Here is a 25,274-nt window from a genome sequence, read left to right as displayed (position 1 = left end):
GGTGGAGGTAAAGAGGTACGTGACTGTAGGTGGAGGTAAAGAGGTACGTGACTGTAGGTGGAGGTAAAGAGGTACGTGACTGTAGGTGGAGGTAAAGAGGTACGTGACTGTAGGTGGAGGTAAAGAGGTACGTGACTGTAGGTGGAGGTAAAGAGGTACGTGACTGTAGGTGGAGGTAAAGAGGTACGTGACTGTAGGTGGAGGTAAAGAGGTACGTGACTGTAGGTGGAGGTAAAGATTTACGTGACTGTAGGTGGAGGTAAAGAGGTACGTGACTGTAGGTGGAGGTAAAGAGGTACGTGACTGTAGGTGGAGGAATAGAGGTATGTGACTGTAGGTGGAGGTATAGAGTTATGTGACTGTATGTGCGGGTAAGGATGACAGAGGCAGAATATATTACCGTTAACCCGGTATTTATTTCCTTCACACAGTAATTTGGGGGAAAAGGGGCTGGACCAAAGCAAAGAGAGTAAAAGTGAAGGAATCCCCTCCTACCTATCTTAGCACCACCTGGCACGCTAACCAAAATACAGGGGAGGGTCCGCCCACGTCTTACCTTGTGACAGAGTACATACTACGGGTATATGTATGCCAGCAGGCCTCTTGCCTAAGCACTCCCAAGGTGCCTTCCCCTTCGGGAACAAATGAAACAGAATAATACACACTTAGAGTGAACAATTTCGATAATCAAAAACAAAGAGTCCTATTGGCACACACATACCTCAGAAGGACCTGCTACAAAATAACTTACAGACCAACAACAAAACACAGGACATATATGTATGCCCCCAGTACCAAGAAGCTCTCTCTCCTGCAGAAGGAGTCCTCATTGTAATAGAAACTCTCCTCGCGAGAGGGTGGGGTCAGAGCTTCAATCAATGGGTTGAACCAATCAGCTGCTTGAAATCCAGGAAGCCATTTCCTGAATATGCACACATACACTAAACCTACAAACCGAAAACACAGAAACTGGGGAATGTAACAATTGATCATGTAAAATAAATGTTGTGGATTAGCTAGATAGGTGTGAGCAGTATGGCATAAATTACTGGGGGTTGTATGGTGGGACCTGGAATGGAGCATGTAGAAGATACTCAAGGCTCTGGGGGCTGTATGGTGGGACCTGGAATGGAGCATGTAGAAGATACTCAAGGCTCTGGGGGCTGTATGGTGGGACCTGGAATGGAGCATGTAGAAGATACTCAAGGCTCTGGGGGCTGTATGGTGGGACCTGGAATGGAGCATTTAGAAGATACTCAAGGCCCTGGAGGCTGTAGGGGGAACCTGGAATGGAGCATTTAGAAGATACTCAAGGCCCTGGAGGCTGTAGGGGGAACCTGGAATGGAGCATTTAGAAGATACTCAAGGCCCCTGGGGCTGTAGGGGGAACCTGGAATGGAGCATTTAGAAGATAAATAAAGGGAAGTGAGTGAAATTATAAACAGAGTGGTTGTGATGTCATTCAGAACTGATTAAAAAACAGGCTACATGATTGAGGAAAATAATTTATTTAAATCTATATGCTACAAAGACAAAAGCAATATCTTACCAGGATGATTAATAGAAAAATAATGGTTTTGCACAAAACCACAATAAAACAAAGGCCTACATTAGTTTCATGTTTAAACAAAATAACATAATGACACCAAAATGGGAAAATAAAGAAAATAATTATAATAATTGAATTCTCCTCTCCTGTATGTTTTCTATCTCTGTAACATGTAGCGGTATGACATTATACTGAACCTGTGACAATAATGCCTGAACCACAACACCTATCAGTTGATCTGTATAGACATGAGAAGTGAAGGCATTGACAATGTATCAACCATAATGCTACACAGTATATGACCAGTATATGACTGATGTTAATGGACAGCTGCTGAATGAATAATACAACACACATTATATTAAAACACATTCCAATCAGAATAATACATGTATCAGTTAATAGATCACATTAGATCAAATGCCACTATTGTTCCAGCAGGTGGAGCTACAATGTAACAACATACAGCATTGTGACTCACAGTTCTATATTAGAATTCCATGAGTTCCATTCTGATGGTTGTTATGGTGATCAGGTGATCTCAGCCTCACTCTTCTTCAACACGATCACCTGTTCAACACAGAAGTATTTCAGTGTGGCCATGTATTTACTTATCCAATACAGTAACATTTAGAAATGTAAATCACATATAACGATTTACTAGTGGATACTGCTACTTAGAATCCGATCAAAATCTCTTCCAATGGGGCTCCTGCTTATGTCCAGTTCTCCCTTATCAATAACAGGGCAATTTACTAATTATCAATACCAGGGCATTTACTATTTATGAATACCAGGACTATTTACTATTTATCAATACCAGGGCTATTAACTATTTATCAATACCAGGGAGTACAGTTATCAACCCTTTAAACATGGTTCAGAGTTACCAACCCTTTAAACATGGTTCAATCAGAGCTACAGTTATCTACAGAGGTCAGTGAACCATGTCCAAATGACATTTATACTGCCCAAATGATATATTGCACTGTTAAGCCATGAATAAACCTAGATGGTTTATTTGTCATGTATGACAAGAAGATAGAGCCAGCAGCATACCACCCTGCATACCGATGACCGTGAAGATTCTCATCTCCCATACAGCAAATGCAAAATTGTTCCCTTCAGGTATGATAGGACCACTAGCCAGTCAGTCCACAGTGATAGGACCATTAGCCAGTCAGTCCACAGTGATAGGACCATTGGTCAGTCAACAGTGATAGGACCATTGGTCAGTCAACAGTGATAGGACCATTGGTCAGTCAACAGTGATAGGACCATTGGTCAGTCAACAGTGATAGGACCATTGGTCAGTCAACAGTGATAGGACCATTGGTCAGTCAACATTGATAGGACCATTGGTCAGTCAACATTGGTAGGACCATTGGTCAGTCAACATTGATAGGACCATTGGTCAGTCAACATTGATAGGACCATTGGTCAGTCAACATTGATAGGACCATTGGTCAGTCAACATTGATAGGACCATTGGTCAGTCAACATTGGTCAGTCAACATTGATAGGACCATTAGCCAGTCAACAGTGATAGGACCATTGGTCAGTCGACATTGATAGGACCATTGGTCAGTCAACATTGATAGGACCATTGGTCAGTCAACATTGATAGGACCATTGGTCAGTCAACATTGATAGGACCATTGGTCAGTCAACATTGATAGGACCATTGGTCAGTCAACATTGATAGGACCATTGGTCAGTCAACATTGATAGGACCATTGGTCAGTCAACATTGATAGGACCATTGGTCAGTCAACATTGGTCAGTCAACATTGATAGGACCATTAGCCAGTCAACATTGATAGGACCATTGGTCAGTCAACATTGATAGGACCATTGGCCAGTCAACATTGATAGGACCAAAGAGTTAATCAATGTGATTCTTCCATAAATAGACAAGTATTTACCTCTCCATGGGTGCAGAATTGTATCTAATTTTGCAAACTATTGATTGAAATGAATTGTGGTCAGTTCATTTATATTTTGTAGATGTGAATACCAAGTATGTCTACTTCACCATCCACCCATTTCATTGGTAAACTACAAGGTGGTGTAAACACTGTATTTTAATGATCCAATACATAATACGATCCAATACAATACATTCTTGTCATCATTAGGTTTTAGTCCAGAGAGGCTAGAAAAGTGACCAAGATCTTTAACGAGACTGTGCAGGGATCTAGATTGGGGACTAGACTCATCAACATACATTGAGACTGTGCAGGGATCCAGACTAGAGAGCTCAACATACATTGAGCCTCTGCAGGGATCCAGACTAGAGGCAACAACATGCATTGACACTTTTGTTTTTATCCAATGGATTCCCTTGTTGTTCTTGTCGGATCTAATTTTAATAGCTAGCATTTCAATGGCCATAATAATAAAATTCTGATTTACAAATGAGGCGATCCTGTATAAACTCAGGTTCTCACCTTGAGTCCTGCTCCTGCAGCCTTTCACCAGCAGTATGATGGTCACCAGCAGGTAGGGAGACCCCACCAGTAGACTACACAGCAGCCTGGGTAGAGACATGGACAACACTGGGACTGCTGGAGGTGGAATGGGAGTTGGACCTGCACATGGAGAAAGAATGAGACCTGTATTATGAGCACATTTATGGGTAGGGAGACCCCACCAGTAGACTACACAGCAGCCTGGGTAGAGACGTGGACAACACTGGGACTGCTGGAGATGGAATGGGTGGAGACATGGACAAAACTGGGGCTGCTGGAGATGGAATGGGAGTTGAAACTGCAGTTGGAGAAAGAAAACAATTTAAAACAACACTGGAGATGGTGATGGACAGAGAGATGGACAACACTGGGATGGTGCTGGGCAGAGAGATGGACAACACTGGAGATGGTGCTGGGGGGAGACATGGACAACACTGGAGATGGTGATGGTGATGGGTAGAGACATGGACAACACTGGAGATGGTGCTGGTAGAGACATGGACAACACTGGAGATGGAGATGGTGATGGGTAGAGACATGGACAACAGTGGGACTGCTGGAGATGGAATGGGAGTTGGAACTGCAGTTGGAGGAAGATTGAATAAACCCCCAGTGCAATCAGCTAACATGCAATCAATGGACAATACAATTGACGACCTACGAGGAAGATGAAACTACCAACGGGACATTAAAACTGTAATATCTTATGCTTCATTGAGTCGTGGCTGAACGACGACATTACCAACATACAGCGGGATGGTTATACGCTGTATCAGCAGGATAGAACAGCAGAGTAAGACAAGGGGGGAGGGGTCGGACTATGTATATTTGTAAACAACAGCTGGTGTACAATATCTAAGGGAGTCTCAAGGTTTTGCTCGCCTGAGGTAGAGTATCTCATGATAAGCTGTAGACCACACTATCTACCTAGAAAGTTTACATCTGTATCTGTCTACATACCAGCACAGACCGATGCACTAAGACCACACTCAATGACTTGTATTACACCATAAGCAAAGAATATGCTCATCCAGAGGTGGCGCTCCTAGTGGCCGGGGACTTTAATGCAGGGACATTTACATTACATTTACATTACATTTAAGTCATTTAGCAGACGCTCTTATCCAGAGCGACTTACAAATTGGTGAATTCACCTTCTGACATCCAGTGGAACAGCCACTTTACAATAGTGCATCTAAATCATTAAGGGGGAGGGGGGGTGAGAAGGATTACTTATCCTATCCTAGGTATTCCTTGAAGAGGTGGGGTTTCAGGTGTCTCCGGAAGGTGGTGATTGACTCCGCTGTCCTGGCGTCGTGAGGGAGTTTGTTCCACCATTGGGGGGCCAGAGCAGCGAACAGTTTTGACTGGGCTGAGCGGGAACTGTACTTCCTCAGTGGTAGGGAGGCGAGCAGGCCAGAGGTGGATGAACGCAGTGCCCTTGTTTGGGTGTAGGGCCTGATCAGAGCCTGGAGGTACTGCGGTGCCGTTCCCCTCACAGCTCCGTAGGCAAGCACCATGGTCTTGTAGCGGATGCGAGCTTCAACTGGAAGCCAGTGGAGAGAGCGGAGGAGCGGGGTGACGTGAGAGAACTTGGGAAGGTTGAACACCAGACGGGCTGCGGCGTTCTGGATGAGTTGTAGGGGTTTGATGGCACAGGCAGGGAGCCCAGCCAACAGCGAGTTGCAGTAATCCAGACGGGAGATGACAAGTGCCTGGATTAGGACCTGCGCCGCTTCCTGTGTGAGGCAGGGGCGTACTCTGCGGATGTTGTAGAGCATGAACCTACAGGAACGGGCCACCGCCTTGATGTTAGTTGAGAACGACAGGGTGTTGTCCAGGATCACGCCAAGGTTCTTAGCGCTCTGGGAGGAGGAAACAATGGAGTTGTCAACCGTGATATGGCGAGATCATGGAACGGGCAGTCCTTCCCCGGGAGGAAGAGCAGCTCCGTCTTGCCGAGGTTCAGCTTGAGGTGGTGATCCGTCATCCACACTGATATGTCTGCCAGACATGCAGAGATGCGATTCGCCACCTGGTCATCAGAAGGGGGAAAGGAGAAGATTAATTGTGTGTCGTCTGCATAGCAATGATAGGAGAGACCATGTGAGGTTATGACAGAGCCAAGTGACTTGGTATATAGCGAGAATAGGAGAGGGCCTAGAACAGAGCCCTGGGGGACACCAGTGGTGAGAGCGCGTGGCGAGGAGACAGATTCTCGCCACGCCACCTGGTAGGAGCGACCTGTCAGGTAGGACGCAATCCAAGCGTGGGCCGCGCCGGAGATGCCCAACTCGGAGAGGGTGGAGAGGAGGATCTGATGGTTCACAGTGTCGAAGGCAGCCGATAGGTCTAGAAGGATGAGAGCAGAGGAGAGAGAGTTAGCTTTAGCAGTGCGGAGCGCCTCCGTGATACAGAGAAGAGCAGTCTCAGTTGAATGACTAGTCTTGAAACCTGACTGATTTGGATCAAGAAGGTCATTCTGAGAGAGATAGCGGGAGAGCTGGCCAAGGACGGCACGTTCAAGAGTTTTGGAGAGAAAAGAAAGAAGGGATACTGGTCTGTAGTTGTTGACATCGGAGGGATCGAGTGTAGGTTTTTTCAGAAGGGGTGCAACTCTCGCTCTCTTGAAGACGGAAGGGACGTAGCCAGCGGTCAGGGATGAGTTGATGAGCGAGGTAAGGGAGAAGGTCTCCGGAAATGGTCTGGAGAAGAGAGGAGGGGATAGGGTCAAGCGGGCAGGTTGTTGGGCGGCCGGCCGTCACAAGAAGCGAGATTTCATCTGGAGAGAGAGGGGAGAAAGAGGTCAGAGCACAGGGTAGGGCAGTGTGAGCAGAACCAGCGGTGTCGTTTGACTTAGCAAATGAGGATCGGATGTCGTCGACCTTCTTTTCAAAATGGTTGACGAAGTCATCTGCAGAGAGGGAGGAGGGGGGGGAGGGGTAGGAGGATTCAGGAGGGAGGAGAAGGTGGCAAAGAGCTTCCTAGGGTTAGAGGCAGATGCTTGGAATTTAGAGTGGAAGAAAGTGGCTTTAGCAGCAGAGACAGAGGAGGAAAATGTAGAGAGGAGGGAGTGAAAGGATGCCAGGTCCGCAGGAGGCGAGTTTTCCTCCATTTCCGCTCGGCTGCCCGGAGCACTGTTCTGTGAGCTCGCAGTGAGTCGTCGAGCCACGGAGCGGGAGGGGAGGACCGAGCCGGCCTGGAGGATAGGGGACATAGAGAGTCAAAGGATGCAGAAAGGGAAGAGAGGAGGGTTGAGGAGGCAGAATCAGGAGATAGGTTGGAGAAGGTATAAGCAGAGGGAAGAGATGATAGGATGGAAGAGGAGAGAGTAGCGGGGGAGAGAGAGCGAAGGTTGGGACGGCGCGATACCATCCGAGTAGGGGCAGTGTGGGAAGTGTTGGATGAAAGCGAGAGGGAAAAGGATACAAGGTAGTGGTCGGAGACTTGGAGGGGAGTTGCAATGAGGTTAGTGGAAGAACAGCATCTAGTAAAGATGAGGTCGAGCGTATTGCCTGCCTTGTGAGTAGGGGGGAAGGTGAGAGGGTGAGGTCAAAAGAGGAGAGGAGTGGAAAGAAGGAGGCAGAGAGGAATGAGTCAAAGGTAGACGTGGGGAGGTTAAAGTCGCCCAGGACTGTGAGAGGTGAGCCGTCCTCAGGAAAGGAGCTTATCAAGGCATCAAGCTCATTGATGAACTCTCCGAGGGAACCTGGAGGGCGATAAATGATAAGGATGTTAAGCTTGAAAGGGCTGGTAACTGTGACAGCATGGAATTCAAAGGAGGCGATAGACAGATGGGTAAGGGGAGAAAGAGAGAATGACCACTTGGGAGAGATGAGGATCCCGGTGCCACCACCCCGCTGACCAGAAGCTCTCGGGGTGTGCGAGAACACGTGGGCGGACGAAGAGAGAGCAGTAGGAGTAGCAGTGTTGTCTGTGGTGATCCATGTTTCCGTCAGTGCCAAGAAGTCGAGGGACTGGAGGGAGGCATAGGCTGAGATGAACTCTGCCTTGTTGGCCGCAGATCGGCAGTTCCAGAGGCTACCGGAGACCTGGAACTCCACGTGGGTCGTGCGCGCTGGGACCACCAGATTAGGTGGCCGCGGCCACGCGGTGTGGAGCGTTTGTATGGTCTGTGCAGAGAGGAGAGAACAGGGATAGATAGACACATAGTTGACAGGCTACAGAAGAGGCTACGCTAATGCAAAGGAGATTGGAATGACAAGTGGACTACACTTATCGAATGTTCAGAACGTTAAGCTTACGTAGCAAGAATCTTATTGACTAAAATGATTGAAATGATACAGTACTGCTGGAGTAGGCTAGCTGGCAGTGGCTACGTTGTTGACACTACACTAATCAAGTCGTTCCGTCGAGTGTAATAGTTTCTACAGTGCTGCTATTCGGGGGCTAGCTGGCTAGCTAGCAGTGTTGATTACATAACGTTACGTTAAAAGAACGACAATAGCTGGCTAGCTAACCTAGAAAATCGCTCCAGACTACACAATTGTCTTAGATACAAAGACGGCTAAGTAGCTAGCTAGCTACGATCAAACAAATCAAACCGTTGTACTGTAATGAAGTGAAATGAAAATGTGATACTACCTGTGGAGCGAGGCGGAATGTTGACCGGGTTGTTGAAGTTCAATTCGGAAGACGTTGGCTAGCTGTTGGCTAGCTAGCTAGCAGTGACTCCTACGTTAAGGACGACAAATAGCTGGCTAGCTAACCTCGGTAAATTAAGAGGGACACTTACATCTGTTTTACATCTGTTTTACCTGATTTCTATCAGCATGTTAAATGTGCAACCAGAGGGGAAAAAACTAGAGACCACCTTTACTCCACACACAGAGACACGTATAAATCTCTCCCTCGCCCTCCATTTGGCAAATCTGACCATAATTCTATCCTCCTGACTCCTGCTTACAAGCAAAAATTAAAGCAGGAAGCACCAGTGACACGGTCAATAAAAAAAGTGGTCAGATGAAGCAGATGCTAAACTACAGGACTGTTTTTCTGTTTAGCACAGACTGGAATATGTTCCCGGGATTCTTCCGATGACATTGAGGAGTACACCACATCAGTCATTGGCTTCATCAATAAGTGCATCGAGGACGTCATCGTCTCAGTGACTGTACATACATAACCCAACCAGAAGCCATATATTACAGGCAACATTCGCACTCAGCTAAAGGGTAGAGCTGCCGCTTTCAAGGAGCGGGACTCTAACCCGGAAGCTTATAGGAATTCCCGCTATGCCCTCCGACAAACGATCAAACAAGCAAAGCATCATTACAGGACTAAGATCGAATCTGTACTACACCATCTCCTACGCTCGTAGGATGTGGCAGGGCTTGATAACCATTACAGACTACAAAGGGCAGCACTGCCGAGAGCTGCCCAGTGACACGAGCCAACCAGACGAGCTAAATCACTTCTATGCTCACTTCAAGGCAAATAGCACTGAAAAACACATGAGAGCACCAGCCGTTCCAGATGACTGTGTGATCACACTCTCCTTAGCCGATGTGAGTAAGACCTTCAAACAGGTCAACATTCACAAAGCCGCAGGGCCAGACAGATTACCAGGACGTGTACTGCGAGCATGTGCTGACCAACTGGCAAGTGTCTTCACTGACATTTTCAACCTCTCCCTGTCCGAGTCTGTAATACCAACATGTTTTAACAGACCACCGTAGTCCCTGTGCCCAAGATCACTAATGTAACCTGCCTAAATGACTACAGACCCGTAGCACTCATGTCTGTAGCCATGGAGTGCTTTGAAAGGCTAGTGGCTCACATCAACACCATTATCCCAGAAATTCTAGACCCACTCCAATTTGCATACCACCCAAACAGATCAACAGATGACGTAATCTCTTTTGCACTCCACACTGCCCTTTCCCACCTGAACAAAAGGAACACCTATGCGAGAATGCTATTCATTGACTACAGCTCCGCGTTCAACACCATAGTGTCCTCAAAGCTCATCAATAAGCTAAGGACCCTGGGACTAAACACCTCCCTCTGCAAATGGATCCTGGACTTCCTGACGGGCAGCCCCCAGGTGGTAAGGGCAGGTAACAACACATTTTCCACGCTGCTCCTCAACACAGGGGCCTCTCAGGGGTGCGTGCTCAGTCCCCTCCTGTACTCCCTGTTCACTCATGACTGCATGGCCAGGCACGACTCCAACACCATCACTAAGTTTGCTGATGACACAACAGTGGTAGGCCTGATCACCGACGAGACATCCTATAGGGAGGAGGTCAGAGACCTGGCCATGTGGTGCCGGGACAACAACCTCTCCCTCAACGTGAACAAGACAAAGGAGATGATTGTGGACTACAGGAAAAGAGGACCGAGCACGCCCTCATTCTCATCGAAAGGGATGTAGTGGAGCAGGTCGAGAGCTTCAAGTGTCAACATAACAAACAAAATAACAGTACAGAGTCAATGTGGAGGCTATATACAGGTTATTACGGTACAGAGTCAATGTGGAGGCTATATACAGGGTATTACGGTACAGAGTCAATGTGGAGGCTCTATACAGGGTATTACGGTACAGAGTCAATGTGGAGGCTCTATACAGGTTATTACGGTACAGAGTCAATGTGGAGGCTCTATACAGGTTATTACGGTACAGAGTCAATGTGGAGGCTATATACAGGGTATTACGGTACAGAGTCAATGTGGAGGCTCTATACAGGTTAGTACGGTACAGAGTCAATGTGGAGGCTATATACAGGGTATTACGGTACAGAGTCAATGTGGAGGCTATATACAGGGGGTACACATCACCAACAAACTAGAATTGTCCAAGCACACCAAGACAGTCATGAAGAGGGCACGACGAAACCTATTCCCACTCAGGTGACTGAAAAGATTTGGCATGAGTCAGATCCTAAAAGGTTCTACAGCTTCACCATCGAGAGCATGGTTGCATCACTGCCTGGAACGGCAACTGCTCGGCATCTGACCGTAAGGCACTACAAGGGGTAGTGGGCAAGGCCCAGGGCCGAGCTTCCTGCCATCCAGGACCTCTGTACCAGGCGGTGTCAGAGGAAGGCCCTAAAAATAATCAAAGACTCCAGCCACCCTAGGCATAGAGCATTCTCTCTGCTACCGCAAGTGATACCGGAATGCCAAGACTAGGTCCAAGAGGCTTAAAAACAGCTTCTACCCCCAAGCCATAAGACTACTGAACATCTAATAAAATGGCTACCCAGACTATTTGCATTGCCCCCCCCCACCCATCTTCTACGCTGCTGCTAGGCTCTGTTATTATCTATGCATAATGTAGATACTTTAATAACTCTACCAGATGTACATATTACCTCAATTACCTCGACTAACCGGTGCCCATGCACTTTGACTCTGTAACGGTACCCCCGTGATATAGCCTCCATATTGACTCTGTACCATAATAACCTGTATATAGCCTCCACATTGACTCTGTACCAGTACCCCCTGTATATAGCCTCCATATTGACTCTGTGACGGTACCCCCTGAATACAGCCTCCACATTGACTGTGTACCAGTACCAACCTGTATCAAATCAAATTTTATTTGTCACATACACATGGTTAGCAGATGTTAATGCGAGTGTAGCGAAATGCTTGTGCTTCCAGTTCCGACAATGCAGGAATAACCAACAAGTAATCTAAATAACAATTTCAAAACTAATATCTTATACACAGTGTAAGGGGATAAAGAATATGTACATAAAGATATGAATGATTGATGGTACAGAGCAGCATAGGCAAGATACAGTAGATGTTATCGAGTACAGTATATACATATGAGATGAGTATGTAAACAAAGTGGCATAGTTAAAGTGGCTAGTGATACATGTATTACATAAGAATGCAGTAGATGATAGAGTACAGTATATACGTATACATATGAGATGAATAATGTAGGGTATGTAAACATTATATTAGGTAGCATTGTTTAAAGTGGCCAGTGATATATTTTACATCCTTTCCCATCAATTCCCATTATTGAAGTGGCTGGAGTTGAGTCAGTGTGTTGGCAGCAGCCACTCAATATTAGTGGTTGCTGTTTAACAGTCTGATGGCCTTGAGATCGAGAGAATGAAACAGCTTCTGTCCCAGCTTTGATGCACCTGTACTGACCTCGCCTTCTGGATGATAGCGGGGTGAACAGGCAGTGGCTCGGGTGGGTGTTGTCCTTAATGATCTTTATGGCCTTCCTGTAACATCGGGTGGTGTAGGTGTCCTGGAGGGCAGGTAGTTTGCCCCCGGTGATACGTTGTGCAGACCTCACTACCCTCTGGAGAGCCTTGCGGTTGTGGGCGGAGCAGTTGCCATACCAGGCGGTGATACAGCCCGCCAGGATGCTCTCGATTGTGCATCTGTAGAAGTTTGTGAGTGTTTTTGGTGACAAGCCGAATTTCTTCAGCCTCCTGAGGTTGAAGAGGCGCTGCTGCGCCTTCTTCACGATGCTGTCTGTGTGAGTGGACCAATTTAGTTTGTCTGTGATGTGTATGCCGAGGAACTTAAAACTTACTACCCTCTCCACTACTGTTCCATCGATGTGGATGGGGGGGTTGTTCCCTCTGCTGTTTCCTGAAGTCCATAATCATCTCCTTAGTTTTGTTGACGTTGAGTGTGAGGTTATTGTCCTGACACCACACTCCGAGGGCCCTCACCTCCTCCCTGTAGGCCGTCTCGTCGTTGTTGGTAATCAAGCCTACCACTGTTGTGTCGTCAGCAAACTTGATGATTGAGTTGGAGGCGTGCGTTGCCCGCGCAGTCGTGGGTGAACAGGGAGTACAGGAGAGGGCTCAGAACGCACCCTTGTGGGGCCCCAGTGTTGAGGATCAGCGGGGTGGAGATGTTGTTGCCTACCCTCACCACCTGGGGTGGCCCGTCAGGAAGTCCAGTACCCAGTTGCACAGGGCGGGGTCGAGACCCAGGGTCTCGAGCTTGATGACGAGCTTGTAGGGTACTATGGTGTAAAATGCCGAGCTGTAGTCGATGAACAGCATTCTCACATAGGTATTCCTCTTGTCCAGATGGGTTAGGGCAGTGTGCAGTGTGGTTGAGATTGCGTCGTCTGTGGACCTATTTGGGCGGTAAGCAAATTGGAGTGGGTCAAGGGTGTCAGGTAGGGTGGAGGTGATATGGTCCTTGATTAGTCTCTCAAAGCACTTCATGACGACGGAAGTGAGTGCTGCAGGGCGGTAGTCGTTTAGCTCAGTTACCTTAGCTTTCTTGGGAACAGGAACAATGGTGGCCCTCTTGAAGCATGTTGAATATGTCCGTAAACACACCAGCCAGGTGGTCTGCGCATGCTCTGAGGGCGCGGCTGGGGATGCCGTCTGGGCCTGCTGTCTGGGCCTGCAGCCTTGCGAGGGTTAACACGTTTAAATGTTTTACTCACCTCGGCTACAGTGAAGGAGAGACCGCATGTTTCCGTTGCAGGCCGTGTCAGTGGCACTGTATTGTCCTCAAAGCGGGCAAAAAAGTCTGCCTGGGAGCAAGACATCCTGGTCCATGACTGGGCTGGATTTCTTCTTGTAGTCCGTGATTGACTGTAGACCTTGCCACATACCTCTTGTGTCTGAGCCGTTGAATTGAGATTCTACTTTGTCTCTATACTGACGCTTAGCTTGTTTGATAGTCTTACGGAGGGGATAGCTGCACTGTTTATATTCGGTCATGTTACCAGTCACCTTGCTCTGATTAAAAGCAGTGGTTCGAGCTTTCAGTTTCACGCGAATGCTGCCATCAATCCACGGTTTCTGGTTAGGGAATGTTTTAATCGTTGCTATGGGAACGACATCTTCAACCCACGTTCTAATGAACTCGCACACCGAATCAGCGTATTCGTCAGTGTTGTTGCCTGACGCAATACGAAACATGTCCCAGTCCACGTGATGGAAGCAGTCTTGGAGTGTGGAATCAGCTTGGTCGGACCAGCGTTGGACAGACCTCAGCGTGGGAGCTTCTTGTTTTAGTTTGTCTGTTGGGAGGGATCAGCAAAATGGAGTCGTGGTCAGCTTTTCCGAAAGGGGGGCGGGCAGGGCCTTATATGCGTCGCGGAAGTTAGAATAACAGTGATCCAAGGTTTTGCCAGCCCTGGTTGCGCAATCGATATGCTGATACATTTTAGGGAGTCTTGTTTTCAGATTAGCCTTGTTAAAATCCCCAGCAACAATGAATGCAGCCTCAGGATGTGTGGATTCCAGTTTGCAAAGAGTCAAAGTTTGTTCAGAGCCATCGATGTGTCTGCTTGGGGGGGAATATATACGGCTGTGATTATAATCGAAGAGAATTCTCTTGGTAGATAATGCGGTCTACATTTAATTGTGAGGAATTCTAAGTCAGGTGAACAGAAGGATTTGAGTTCCTGTATGTTTCTGTGATCACACCACGTCTCGTTAGCCATAAGGCATACACCCCCACCACTCTTCTACCAGAAAGGTGTTTGTTTCTGTCGGCGCGATGTGTGGAGAAACCCGCTGGCTGCACCGCATCCGAGAGCGTCTCTCCAGTGAGCCATGTTTCCGTGAAGCAAAGAACGTTACAGTCTCTGATGTCCCTCTGGAATGCTACCCTTGCTCGGATTTCATCAACCTTGTTGTCAAGAGACTGGACATTGGCGAGAAGAATGCTAGGAAGTGGGGCACGATGTGCCCGTCTCCGTAGTCTGACCAGAAGACCGCCTCGTTTCCCTCTTTTACGAAGTCGTTTTTTTTTCGGTCGCCGGCTGGGATCCATTCCGTTGTCCTGGTTGCAAGGCAGAACACAGGATCCGCTTCGCGAAAGTCATATTCTTGGTCGTACTGATGGTGAGTTGACGCTGATCTTATATTCAGTAGTTCTTCTCGACTGTATGTAATGAAACCTAAGATGACCTGGGGTACTAATGTAAGAAATAACACGTAAAAAAATAAAATAATAAAAAACTGCATAGTTTCCTAGGAACACGAAGTGAGGCGGCCATCTGTCGGCGCCGGAAGTACTGTATAGCCTCCACATTGACTCTGTACCAGTACCAACCTGTATATAGCCTCCACATTGACTCTGTACTGGTACCCCCTGTACAGTGCCTTGCGAAAGTATTCGGCCCCCTTGAACTTTGCGACCTTTTGCCACATTTCAGGCTTCAAACATAAACATATAAAACTGTATTTTTTTGTGAAGAATCAACAACAAGTGGGACACAATCATGAAGTGTAACGACATTTATTGGATATTTCAAACTTTTTTAACAAATCAAAAACTGGAAAATTGGGCGTGCAAAATTATTCAGCCCCTTTACTTTCAGTGCAGCAAACTCTCTCCAGAAGTTCAGTGAGGATTTCTGAATGATCCAATGTTGACCTAAATGACTAATGATGATAAATACAATCCACCTGTGTGTAATCAAGTCTCCCTATAAATGCACCTGCACTGTGATAGTCTCAGAGGTCCGTTAAAAGCGCAGAGAGCATCATGAAGAACAAGGAACATACCAGGCAGGTCCAAGATACTGTTGTGAAGAAGTTTAAAGCCGGATTTGGATACAAAAAGATTTCCCAAGCTTTAAACATCCAAAGGAGCACTGTGCAAGCAATAATATTGAAATGGAAGGAGTATCAGACCACTGCAAATCTACCAAGACCTGGCCGTCCCTCTAAACTTTCAGCTCATACAAGGAGAAGACTGATCAGAGATGCAGCCAAGAGGCACATGATAACTCTGGATGAACTGCAGAGATCTACAGCTCAGGTGGGAGACTCTGTCCATAGGACAACAATCAGTCGTATATTGCACAAATCTGGCCTTTATGGAAGAGTGGCAAGAAGAAAGCCATTTCTTAAAGCTATCCATAAAAAGTGTCTTTTAAAGTTTGCCACAAGCCACCTGTGAGAGACACCAAACATGTGGAAGAAGGTGCTCTGGTCAGATGAAACAGAAATTGAACTTTTTGGCAACAATGCAAAACGTTATGTTTGGCGTAAAAGCAACACAGCTCATCTCCACTGTCAAACATGGTGGTGGCAGCATCATGGTTTGGGCCCGATTTTCTTCAGCAGGGACAGGGAAGATGGTTAAAATTGATGGGAAGATGGATGGAGCCAAATACAGGACCATTCTGGAAGAAAACCTGATGGAGTCTGCAAAAGACCTGAGACTGGGACGGAGATTTGTCTTCCAACAAGACAATGATCCAAAACATAAAGCAAAAGCTACAATGGAATGGTTCAAAAATAAACATATCCAGGTGTTAGAATGGCCAAGTCAATGTCCAGACCTGAATCCAATCGAGAATCTGTGGAAAGAACTGAAAACTGCTGTTCACAAATGCTCTCCATCCAACCTCACTGAGCTCGAGCTGTTTTGCAAGGAGGAATGGGAGTCTCTCGATGTGCAAAACTGATAGAGACATACCCCAAGCGACTTACAGCTGTAATCGCAGCAAAAGGTGGCGGTACAAAGTATTAACTTAAGGGGGCTGAATAATTTTGCACGCCCAATTTTCCAGTTTTTGATTTGTTAAAAGAGTTTGAAATATCCAACAAATGTTGTTAAACTTCATGATTGTGTCCCACTTGTTGTTGATTCTTCACAAAAAAATACAGTTTTATATGTTTATGTTTGAAGCCTGAAATGTGGCAAAAGGTCGCAAAGTTCAAGGGGGCCGAATACTTTTGCAAGGCACTGTATATAGCCTCCACATTGGCTCTGTACCGGTACCCCCTGTATATAGCCTCCACATTGACTCTGTACCGTAATAACCTTTATATAGCCTCCACATTGGCTCTGTACCGTAATAACCTGTATATAGCCTCCACATTGACTCTATATTGTAATAACCTGTATATAGCCTCCACATTGACTCTGTACCGTAATAACCTGTATATAGCCTCCACATTGACTCTGTACTGTAACACCCTGTATAGAGCCTCCACATTGACTCTGTACTGGTACCCCCTGTATATAGCCTCCACATTGACTCTGTACTGTAACACCCTGTATATAGCCTCCACATTGACTCTGTACCGGTACCCCCTGTATATAGCCTCCACATTGACTCTGTACTGGTACCCCCTGTATAGAGCCTCCACATTGACTCTGTACCGTAATAACCTGTATATAGCCTCCACATTGACTCTGTACTGGTACCCCCTGTATATAGCCTCCACATTGACTCTGTACCGGTACCCCCTCTATATACAGGTACTCCCTGTATATTGCCTCCACATTGACTCTGTACCGTAATAACCTGTATATAGCCTCCACATTGACTCTGTACCGTAACACCCTGTATATAGCCTCCACATTGACTCTGTACTGTAACACCCTGTATAGAGCCTCCACATTGACTCTGTACTGGTACCCCCTGTATAGAGCCTCCACATTGACTCTGTACTGTAACACCCTGTATATAGCCTCCACATTGACTCTGTACCGGTACCCCCTGTATATAGCCTCCACATTGACTCTGTACTGTAACACCCTGTATAGAGCCTCCACATTGACTCTGTACTGGTACCCCCTGTATATAGCCTCCACATTGACTCTGTACTGTAACACCCTGTATATAGCCTCCACATTGACTCTGTACCGGTACCCCCTGTATATAGCCTCCACATTGACTCTGTACTGTAACACCCTGTATATAGCCTCCACATTGACTCTGTACCGTAATAACCTGTATATAGCCTCCACATTGACTCTGTACCGTAATAACCTGTATATAGCCTCCACATTGACTCTGTACCGTAATAACCTGTATATAGCCTCCACATTGACTCTGTACCGTAATAACCTGTATATAGCCTCCACATTGACTTTGTACCGTAATAACCTGTATATAGCCTCCACATTGACTCTATACTGTAATAACCTGTATATAGCCTCCACATTGACTCTATACTGTAATAACCTGTATATAGTCCCGCTAGTTATTTTACTGCTGCTCTTTAATTGTTCCTTTTGTTTCTTATTATTTTTAGTAATTTATTTAAATGCATTGTTGGTTAAGGGCTGGTCAGTCAGCATTTCACTGTGAGGTCTACACATGTTGGTTAAGGGCTGGTCAGTCTGCATTTCACTGTGAGGTCTACACCTGTTGGTTAAGGGCTGGTCAGTCAGCATTTCACTGTGAGGTCTACACCTGTTGGTTAAGGGCTGGTCAGTCAGCATTTCACTGTGAGGTCTACACCTGTTGGTTAAGGGCTTGTCAGTCAGCATTTCACTGTGAGGTCTACACCTGTTGGTTAAGGGCTGGTCAGTCAGCATTTCACTGTGAGGTCTACACCTGTTGGTTAAGGGCTGGTCAGTCTGCATTTCACTGTGAGGTCTACACCTGTTGGTTAAGGGCTGGTCAGTCAGCATTTCACTGTGAGGTCTACACCTATTGTATTCAGCATTTCACTGTAAGGTCTACTACACCTGTTGTATTCGTAGCATGTGAAAAATACAATTTGATTTGTCTTGAAGCATGGTGGTGGCAGCATCATGTGACTAATAACATTTTATTTTAATTTATTTTAATTAAAAATACATGCTTTGTCATACTTGTGATATACCACGGCTTCCAGCCAATCAGCTTTCAGGACTGGAACCCCCCAGTTTATAATGCAGGTTTCAGCACCTCTTAACAGTGTAAAGAAGAACCACCCAGTTTATAATGCAGGTTTCAGCACCTCTTAACAGTGTAAAGAAGAACCACCCAGTTTATAATGCAGGTTTCAGCACCTCTTAACAGTGTAAAGAAGAACCAGATAACCTGAATGTCAAGGTTTCTCATATTCTCACCTGTCACTGTCATCCAGCTCTCTGGTGATTCTCCTTCAGAGTTGTTACACTTGTAGAGTCCTTCATCTGACTTGGATACTGCAGGGATGGTCATCTCTCCTGTAGTCTCAGCCCTGATGAGGGATCCATCTTTGTAGAAAACAGCTGTGAGGTCAGAGGGAGTTCCCTGATATCTGCAGCGCAGAGTCACAGAATCTCCCTCAGTCACAGGAAGGGCAGGGCTCTCCAGGATCACAGCAACAGCTGTATATAATATATAAACATCATATATAAACAGGGCTCTCCAGGATCACAGCTCCAGCTGTATATAATATATAAACATCATATATAAACAGGGCTCTCCAGGATCACAGCTCCATCTGTATATAATATATAAACATCATATATAAACAGGGCTCTCCAGGATCACAGCTCCAGCTGTATATAATATATAAACATCATATATAAACAGGGCTCTCCAGGATCACAGCTCCAGCTGTATATAATATATAAACATCATATATAAACAGGGCTCTCCAGGATCACAGCTCCAGCTGTATATAATATATAAACATCATATATAAACAGGGCTCTCCAGGATCACAGCTCCAGCTGTATATAATATATAAACATCATATATAAACAGGGCTCTCCAGGATCACAGCTCCAGCTGTATATAATATATAAACATCATATATAAACAGGGCTCTCCAGGATCACAGCACCAGCTGTATATAATATATAAACATCATATATAAACAGGGCTCTCCAGGATCACAGCACCAACTGTATATAATATATAAACATCATATATAAACAGGGCTCTCCAGGATCACAGCTCCAGCTGTATATAATATATAAACATCATATATAAACAGGGCTCTCCAGGATCACAGCAACAGCTGTATATAATATATAAACAGGGCTCTCCAGGATCACAGCTCCAGCTGTATATAATATATAAACATCATATATAAACATAACATCAGCTATCTGAAACCAGATGAACCATTAAACACTATGTCAGTAGATGGTGTTTGTGGACATACCATGTACTGTGATGTTGACAGCATTGCTGTGTGCTCCAGACCCAGACTCACACCAGTACACTCCACTGTCTGCTAGTATTAGTGTCACGATGCATGAAGACCCTTCTGTTTTTCCCCATTTTCTTCCACAATCTGAACGCTCCCCAGAGACTGTGGATCTCTTCAGTCTCCATCCAGCAGAGTTCCCCTGAACCTCACAGCTCAGAGAGACAGACTCTAATTCAAAGAACTGAGATCTGTCAGGACTGACACTCAGAGAGGCTGGAAGAGAGAGAGAGAGGGAGAGAGAGAGGGAGGCAGAGAGAGAGAGAGAGAGAGAGAGAGAGAGAGAGAGTAAAATTATTAAAAATATAGGCCCTCAAGAGCAGTAAACCTGTCTTGGAACAAAGATACTGAATCACAGCAGAGAGGCTATTCTCGAGGGAGAGAGAGAGCGAGAGCGGTCTAAAGTCATATTATTTCTAACAGAGATACTGTCTTGAGACAAGGCTATTCTCTAGCTGTTTAACCTGGTGATGAGGGTAGGATACTATTCTGAGATCTGGAGACAAGGCTTTATATTCTAACAGAGATGCTGAATCACAGCAGAGAGGCTATTCTCTAGCTGTTTAACCTGGTAATGAGGGTAGGATACTATCCTGAGACAAGGCTTTATATTCTAACAGAGATGCTGAATCACAGCAGAGAGGCTATTCTCTAGCTGTTTAACCTGGTGATGAGGGTAGGATACTATCCTGAGACAAGGCTTTATATTCTAACAGAGATGCTGAATCACAGCAGAGAGGCTATTCTCTAGCTGTTTAACCTGGTGATGAGGGTAGGATACTATCCTGAGACAAGGCTTTATATTCTAACAGAGATGCTGAATCACAGCAGAGAGGCTATTCTCTAGCTGTTTAACCTGGTGATGAGGGTAGGATACTATCCTGAGACAAGGCTTTATATTCTAACAGAGATGCTGAAACACAGCAGAGAGGCTATTCTCTAGCTGTTTAACCTGGTAATGAGGGTAGGATACTATCCTGAGACAAGGCTTTATATTCTAACAGAGATGCTGAAACACAGCAGAGAGGCTATTCTCTAGCTGTTTAACCTGGTGATGAGGGTAGGATACTATCCTGAGACAAGGCTTTATATTCTAACAGAGATGCTGAATCACAGCAGAGAGGCTATTCTCTAGCTGTTTAACCTGGTGATGAGGGTAGGATACTATCCTGAGACAAGGCTTTATATTCTAACAGAGATGCTGAATCACAGCAGAGAGGCTATTCTCTAGCTGTTTAACCTGGTGATGAGGGTAGGATACTATCCTGAGACAAGGCTTTATATTCTAGCAGAGATGCTGAAACACAGCAGAGAGGCTATTCTCTAGCTGTTTAACCTGGTGATGAGGGTAGGATACTATCCTGAGACAAGGCTTTATATTCTAACAGAGATGCTGAAACACAGCAGAGAGGCTATTCTCTAGCTGTTTAACCTGGTGATGAGGGTAGGATACTATCCTGAGACAAGGCTTTATATTCTAACAGAGATGCTGAAACACAGCAGAGAGGCTATTCTCTAGCTGTTTAACCTGGTGATGAGGGTAGGATACTATCCTGAGACAAGGCTTTATATACTAACAGAGATGCTGAAACAGAGCAGAGAGGCTATTCTCTAGCTGTTTAACCTGGTGATGAGGGTAGGATACTATCCTGAGACAAGGCTTTATATTCTAACAGAGATGCTGAATCACAGCAGAGAGGCTATTCTCTAGCTGTTTAACCTGGTGATGAGGGTAGGATACTATCCTGAGACAAGGCTTTATATTCTAACAGAGATGCTGAATCACAGCAGAGAGGCTATTCTCTAGCTGTTTAACCTGGTAATAAGGGTAGGATACTATCCTGCCTAACCACTAGGCTACCTGCCGCCCCTCTGTAATTACTGGGACGGAGTAGGGGTAGGTAGAGTTAGTGTGGGGGTAGTGTGGGTTAGGTAGAGTTAGAGTGGGGGTCGTGTGGGTTAGGTAGAGTTAGAGTGGGGGTAGTGTGGGTTAGGTAGAGTTAGAGTGGGGGTCGTGTGGGTTAGGTAGAGATAGTGTGGGGGTAGTGTGGGTTAGGTAGAGTTAGAGTGGGGGTCGTGTGGGTTAGGTAGAGTTAGAGTGGGGGTCGTGTGGGGGTGGTAGGGTTAGTGTGGGTTAGGTAGGGCTAGTGTGGGGTTGGTAGGGCTAGTGTGGGGTAGGTAGGGCTAGTGTTGGTTAGGTAGGGCTAGTGTGGGGTAGGTAGGGCTAGTGTGGGGGTAGTGTGGGGTAGGTAGGGTTAGTGTAGGTAGGTTTAGTGTGGGGATAGGTAGGGTAGGTAGGGTTAGTGTGGGGTAGGTAGGGTTAGTGTGGGGTAGGTAGGGTTACTGTAGAGGTACTGTGGAGTAGGTAGGGTTAGTGTGGGTTAGGTAGGGTTAGTGTGGGGGTAGGTAGGGTAGGTAGGGTTAGTGTAGAGGTACTGTGCAGTAGTTAGGGTTAGTGTGGGTTAGTGTGGGATAGGTAGGGTAGGTAGGGTTAGTGTGGGGTAGGTTGGTTTAGCGTGGGGTAGGTAGGGTTACTGTAGAGGTACTGTGGAGTAGGCAGGGTTAGTGTGGGTTAGGTAGGGTTAGTGTGGGGGTAGGTAGGGTTACTGTAGAGGTACTGTGGGGTAGGTAGGGTTAGTGTTGGGGGTAATATGGGGTAGGTAGGGGTAAGTAGGGTTAGTGTAGGGTAGGTAGGGTTAGTGTAGGTAAGGTTAGTGTAGGGGTAGGTAAGGTTAGTGTAGGGGTAGGTAAGGTTAGTGTAGGGGTAGGTAAGGTTAGTGTAGGGGTAGGTAGGGTTAATGTAGGGGTAGGTAGGGTTAGTGTAGGGTAGGAAGGGTTAGTAAAGGGGTAGGTAGGGTTAGTGTAGGGGTAGGTAAGGTTAGCGTAGGGTTGTTAAGGTTAGTGTAGGCGTAGGTAGGGTTAGTGTGGGGGTAGGTAGGGTTAGTGTGGGGGTATGGTGGAGTAGGTAGGTTTAGTGTGGGTTAATGTGGGGTAGGTAGGGTTATTGTGGGGGTAGTGTGTGGTAGTGTGGATTAGTGTTTATTTTTTATTTTTTTCACCTTTATTTAACCATGTAGGCTAGTTGAGAACAATTTCTCATTTGCTACAAGTTCTCATTTGCTACTGCGACCTGGCCAAGATAAAGCATAGCAGTGTGAGCAGACAGAGTTACACATGGAGTAAACAATTAATAAGTCAATAACACAATAGGAAAAAAAAAAAAGAAAAAAAAAGGGGAGTCTATATACATTGTGTGCAAAAGACATGAGGTAGGCGAATAATTACAATTTTGCAGGCAGCAAAACTGGACAACTGGAACGAAAGGCGGCCAAATGAGGTGTTGGCTTTAGGGATGATCTTTGAGATACACCTGCTGGAGTGCGTGCTATGGATGGGTGTTGCCGACGTGACCAGTGAACTGAGATAAGGCGGAGCTTTACCTAGCATGGACTTGTAGATGACCTGGAGCCAGTGGGTCTGGCGACGAATATGTAGCGAGGGCCAGCCGACTAGAGCGTACAAGTCGCAGTGGTGGGTGGTATAAGGTGCTTTAGTGAAAACGGATGGCACTGTGATAAACTGCATCCAGTTTGCTGAGTAGAGTGTTGGAAGTAATTTTGTAGATGACGTCGCCGAAGTCGAGGATCGGTAGGATAGTCAGTTTTACTAGGGTAAGTTTGGCGGCGTGAGTGAAGGAGGCTTTGTTGCGGAATAGAAAGCTGCCTCTTGATTTGATTTTCGATTGGAGATGTTTGATATGAGTCTGGAAGGAGAGTTTACAGTCTAGCCAGACACCTAGGTACTTATAGATGTCCACATATTCAAGGTTGGAACCATCCAGGGTGGTGATGCTGGTCAGGCGTGCGGGTGCAGGCAGCGAACGGTTGAAAAGCATGCATTTGGTTTTACTAGCGTTTAAGAGCAGTTGGAGGCCACGGAAGGAGTGTTGTATGGCATTGAAGCTCGTTTGGAGGTTAGATAGCACAGTGTCCAAGGATGGGCCGGAAGTATATAGAATGGTGTCGTCTGCGTAGAGGTGGATCAGGGAATCGCCCGCAGCAAGAGCAACATCATTGATATATACAGAAAAAAAAAGAGTCGGCCCGAGGATTGAACCCTGTGGCACCCCCATAGAGACTTCCAGAGGACCGGACAGCATGCCCTCCGATTTGACACACTGAACTCTGTCTGCAAAGTAATTGGTGAACCAGGCAAGGCAGTCATCCGAAAAACCGAGGCTACTGAGTCTGCCGATAAGAATATGGTGATTGACCGAGTCGAAAGCCTTGGCAAGGTCGATGAAGACGGCTGCACAGTACTGTATTTTATCGATGGCGGTTATGATATCGTTTAGTACCTTGAGCCTGGCTGAGGTGCACCCGTGACCGGCTCGGAAACCAGATTGCACATCGGAGAAGGTACGGTTGGATTCGAGATGGACAGTGACCTGTTTGTTGACTTGGCTTTCGAAGACCTTAGATAGGCATGTTAGGATGGATATTGATCTGTAACAGTTTGGGTCCAGGGTGTCTCCCCCTTTGAAGAGGGGGATGACTGCGGCAGCTTTCCAGTCCTTGGGGATCTCAGACGATATGAAAGAGAGGTTGAACAGGCTGGTAATAGGGGTTGCGACAATGGCGACGGATAGTTTCAGAAATAGAGGGTACAGATTATCAAGCCCAGCTGATTTGTACGGGTCCAGGTTTTGCAGCTCTTTCAGAACATCTGCTATCTGGATTTGGGTAAAGGAGAACCTGGAGAGGCTTGGGCGAGTAGCTGCGGGGGGGGCCGGAGCTGTTGGCCGAGGTTGGAGTAGCCAGGCGGAAGGCATGGCCAGCCGTTGAGAAATGCTTGTTGAAGTTTGATAATCATGGATTTATTGGTGGTGACCATGTTACCTAGACTCAGTGCAGTGGGCAGCTGGGAGGAGGTGCTCTTGTTCTCCATGGACTTCACAGTGTCCCAGAACTTTTTGGAGTTGGAGCAACAGGATGCAAACTTCTGCCTGAAGAAGCTGGCCTTAGCTTTCCTGACTGACTGCGTGTATTGGTTCCTGACTTCCCTGAACAGTTGCATATCGCGGGGACTGTTCGATGCTATGGCAGTCCGCCACAGGATGTTTTTGTGCTGGTCGAGGGCAGTCAGATCTGGAGTGAACCAAGGGCTATATCTGTTCTTAGTTCTGCATTTTTTGAACGGAGCATGCTAATCTAAAATGGTGAGGAAGTTACTTTTAAAGAATGACCAGGCATCCTCAACTGACGGGATGAGGTCAATGTCCTTCCAGGATACCCGGGCCAGGTCGATTAGAAAGGCCTGCTCACAGAAGTGTTTTAGGGAGCGTTTGACAGTGATGAGGGGTGGTCGTTTGACTGCGGCTCCGTAGCAGATACAGGCAATGAG

General features: G+C 46.3%; 1 protein-coding gene across 1 annotated transcript in view; it reads right to left on the bottom strand.

Annotated features, from left to right (window-relative positions):
- Window positions 1–1,492: 1,492 nt before the first annotated feature.
- Window positions 1,493–25,274, bottom strand: part of LOC135534030 (Fc receptor-like protein 5) — a 38,151-nt gene continuing 14,369 nt past the window's right edge. Inside the window, exons 3-6 of the mRNA XM_064961178.1 lie at window positions 19,827–20,087; window positions 18,799–19,041; window positions 4,000–4,140; window positions 1,493–2,119 (exon numbers count right to left, since the gene is read on the bottom strand). Of these exons, the coding sequence (XP_064817250.1) occupies window positions 2,097–2,119; window positions 4,000–4,140; window positions 18,799–19,041; window positions 19,827–20,087 (668 nt within the window). The 3' untranslated portion in view covers window positions 1,493–2,096. The remainder of the gene's footprint in view (window positions 2,120–3,999; window positions 4,141–18,798; window positions 19,042–19,826; window positions 20,088–25,274) is intronic.

This window comes from Oncorhynchus masou, unplaced genomic scaffold (assembly GCF_036934945.1).
Source record: "Oncorhynchus masou masou isolate Uvic2021 unplaced genomic scaffold, UVic_Omas_1.1 unplaced_scaffold_2928, whole genome shotgun sequence".
NCBI classification, from domain to species: Eukaryota; Metazoa; Chordata; class Actinopteri; order Salmoniformes; family Salmonidae; genus Oncorhynchus; species Oncorhynchus masou.
Note: the sequence above shows the minus strand (reverse complement) of the source record. Positions and strands in the feature narration are given on the sequence as shown.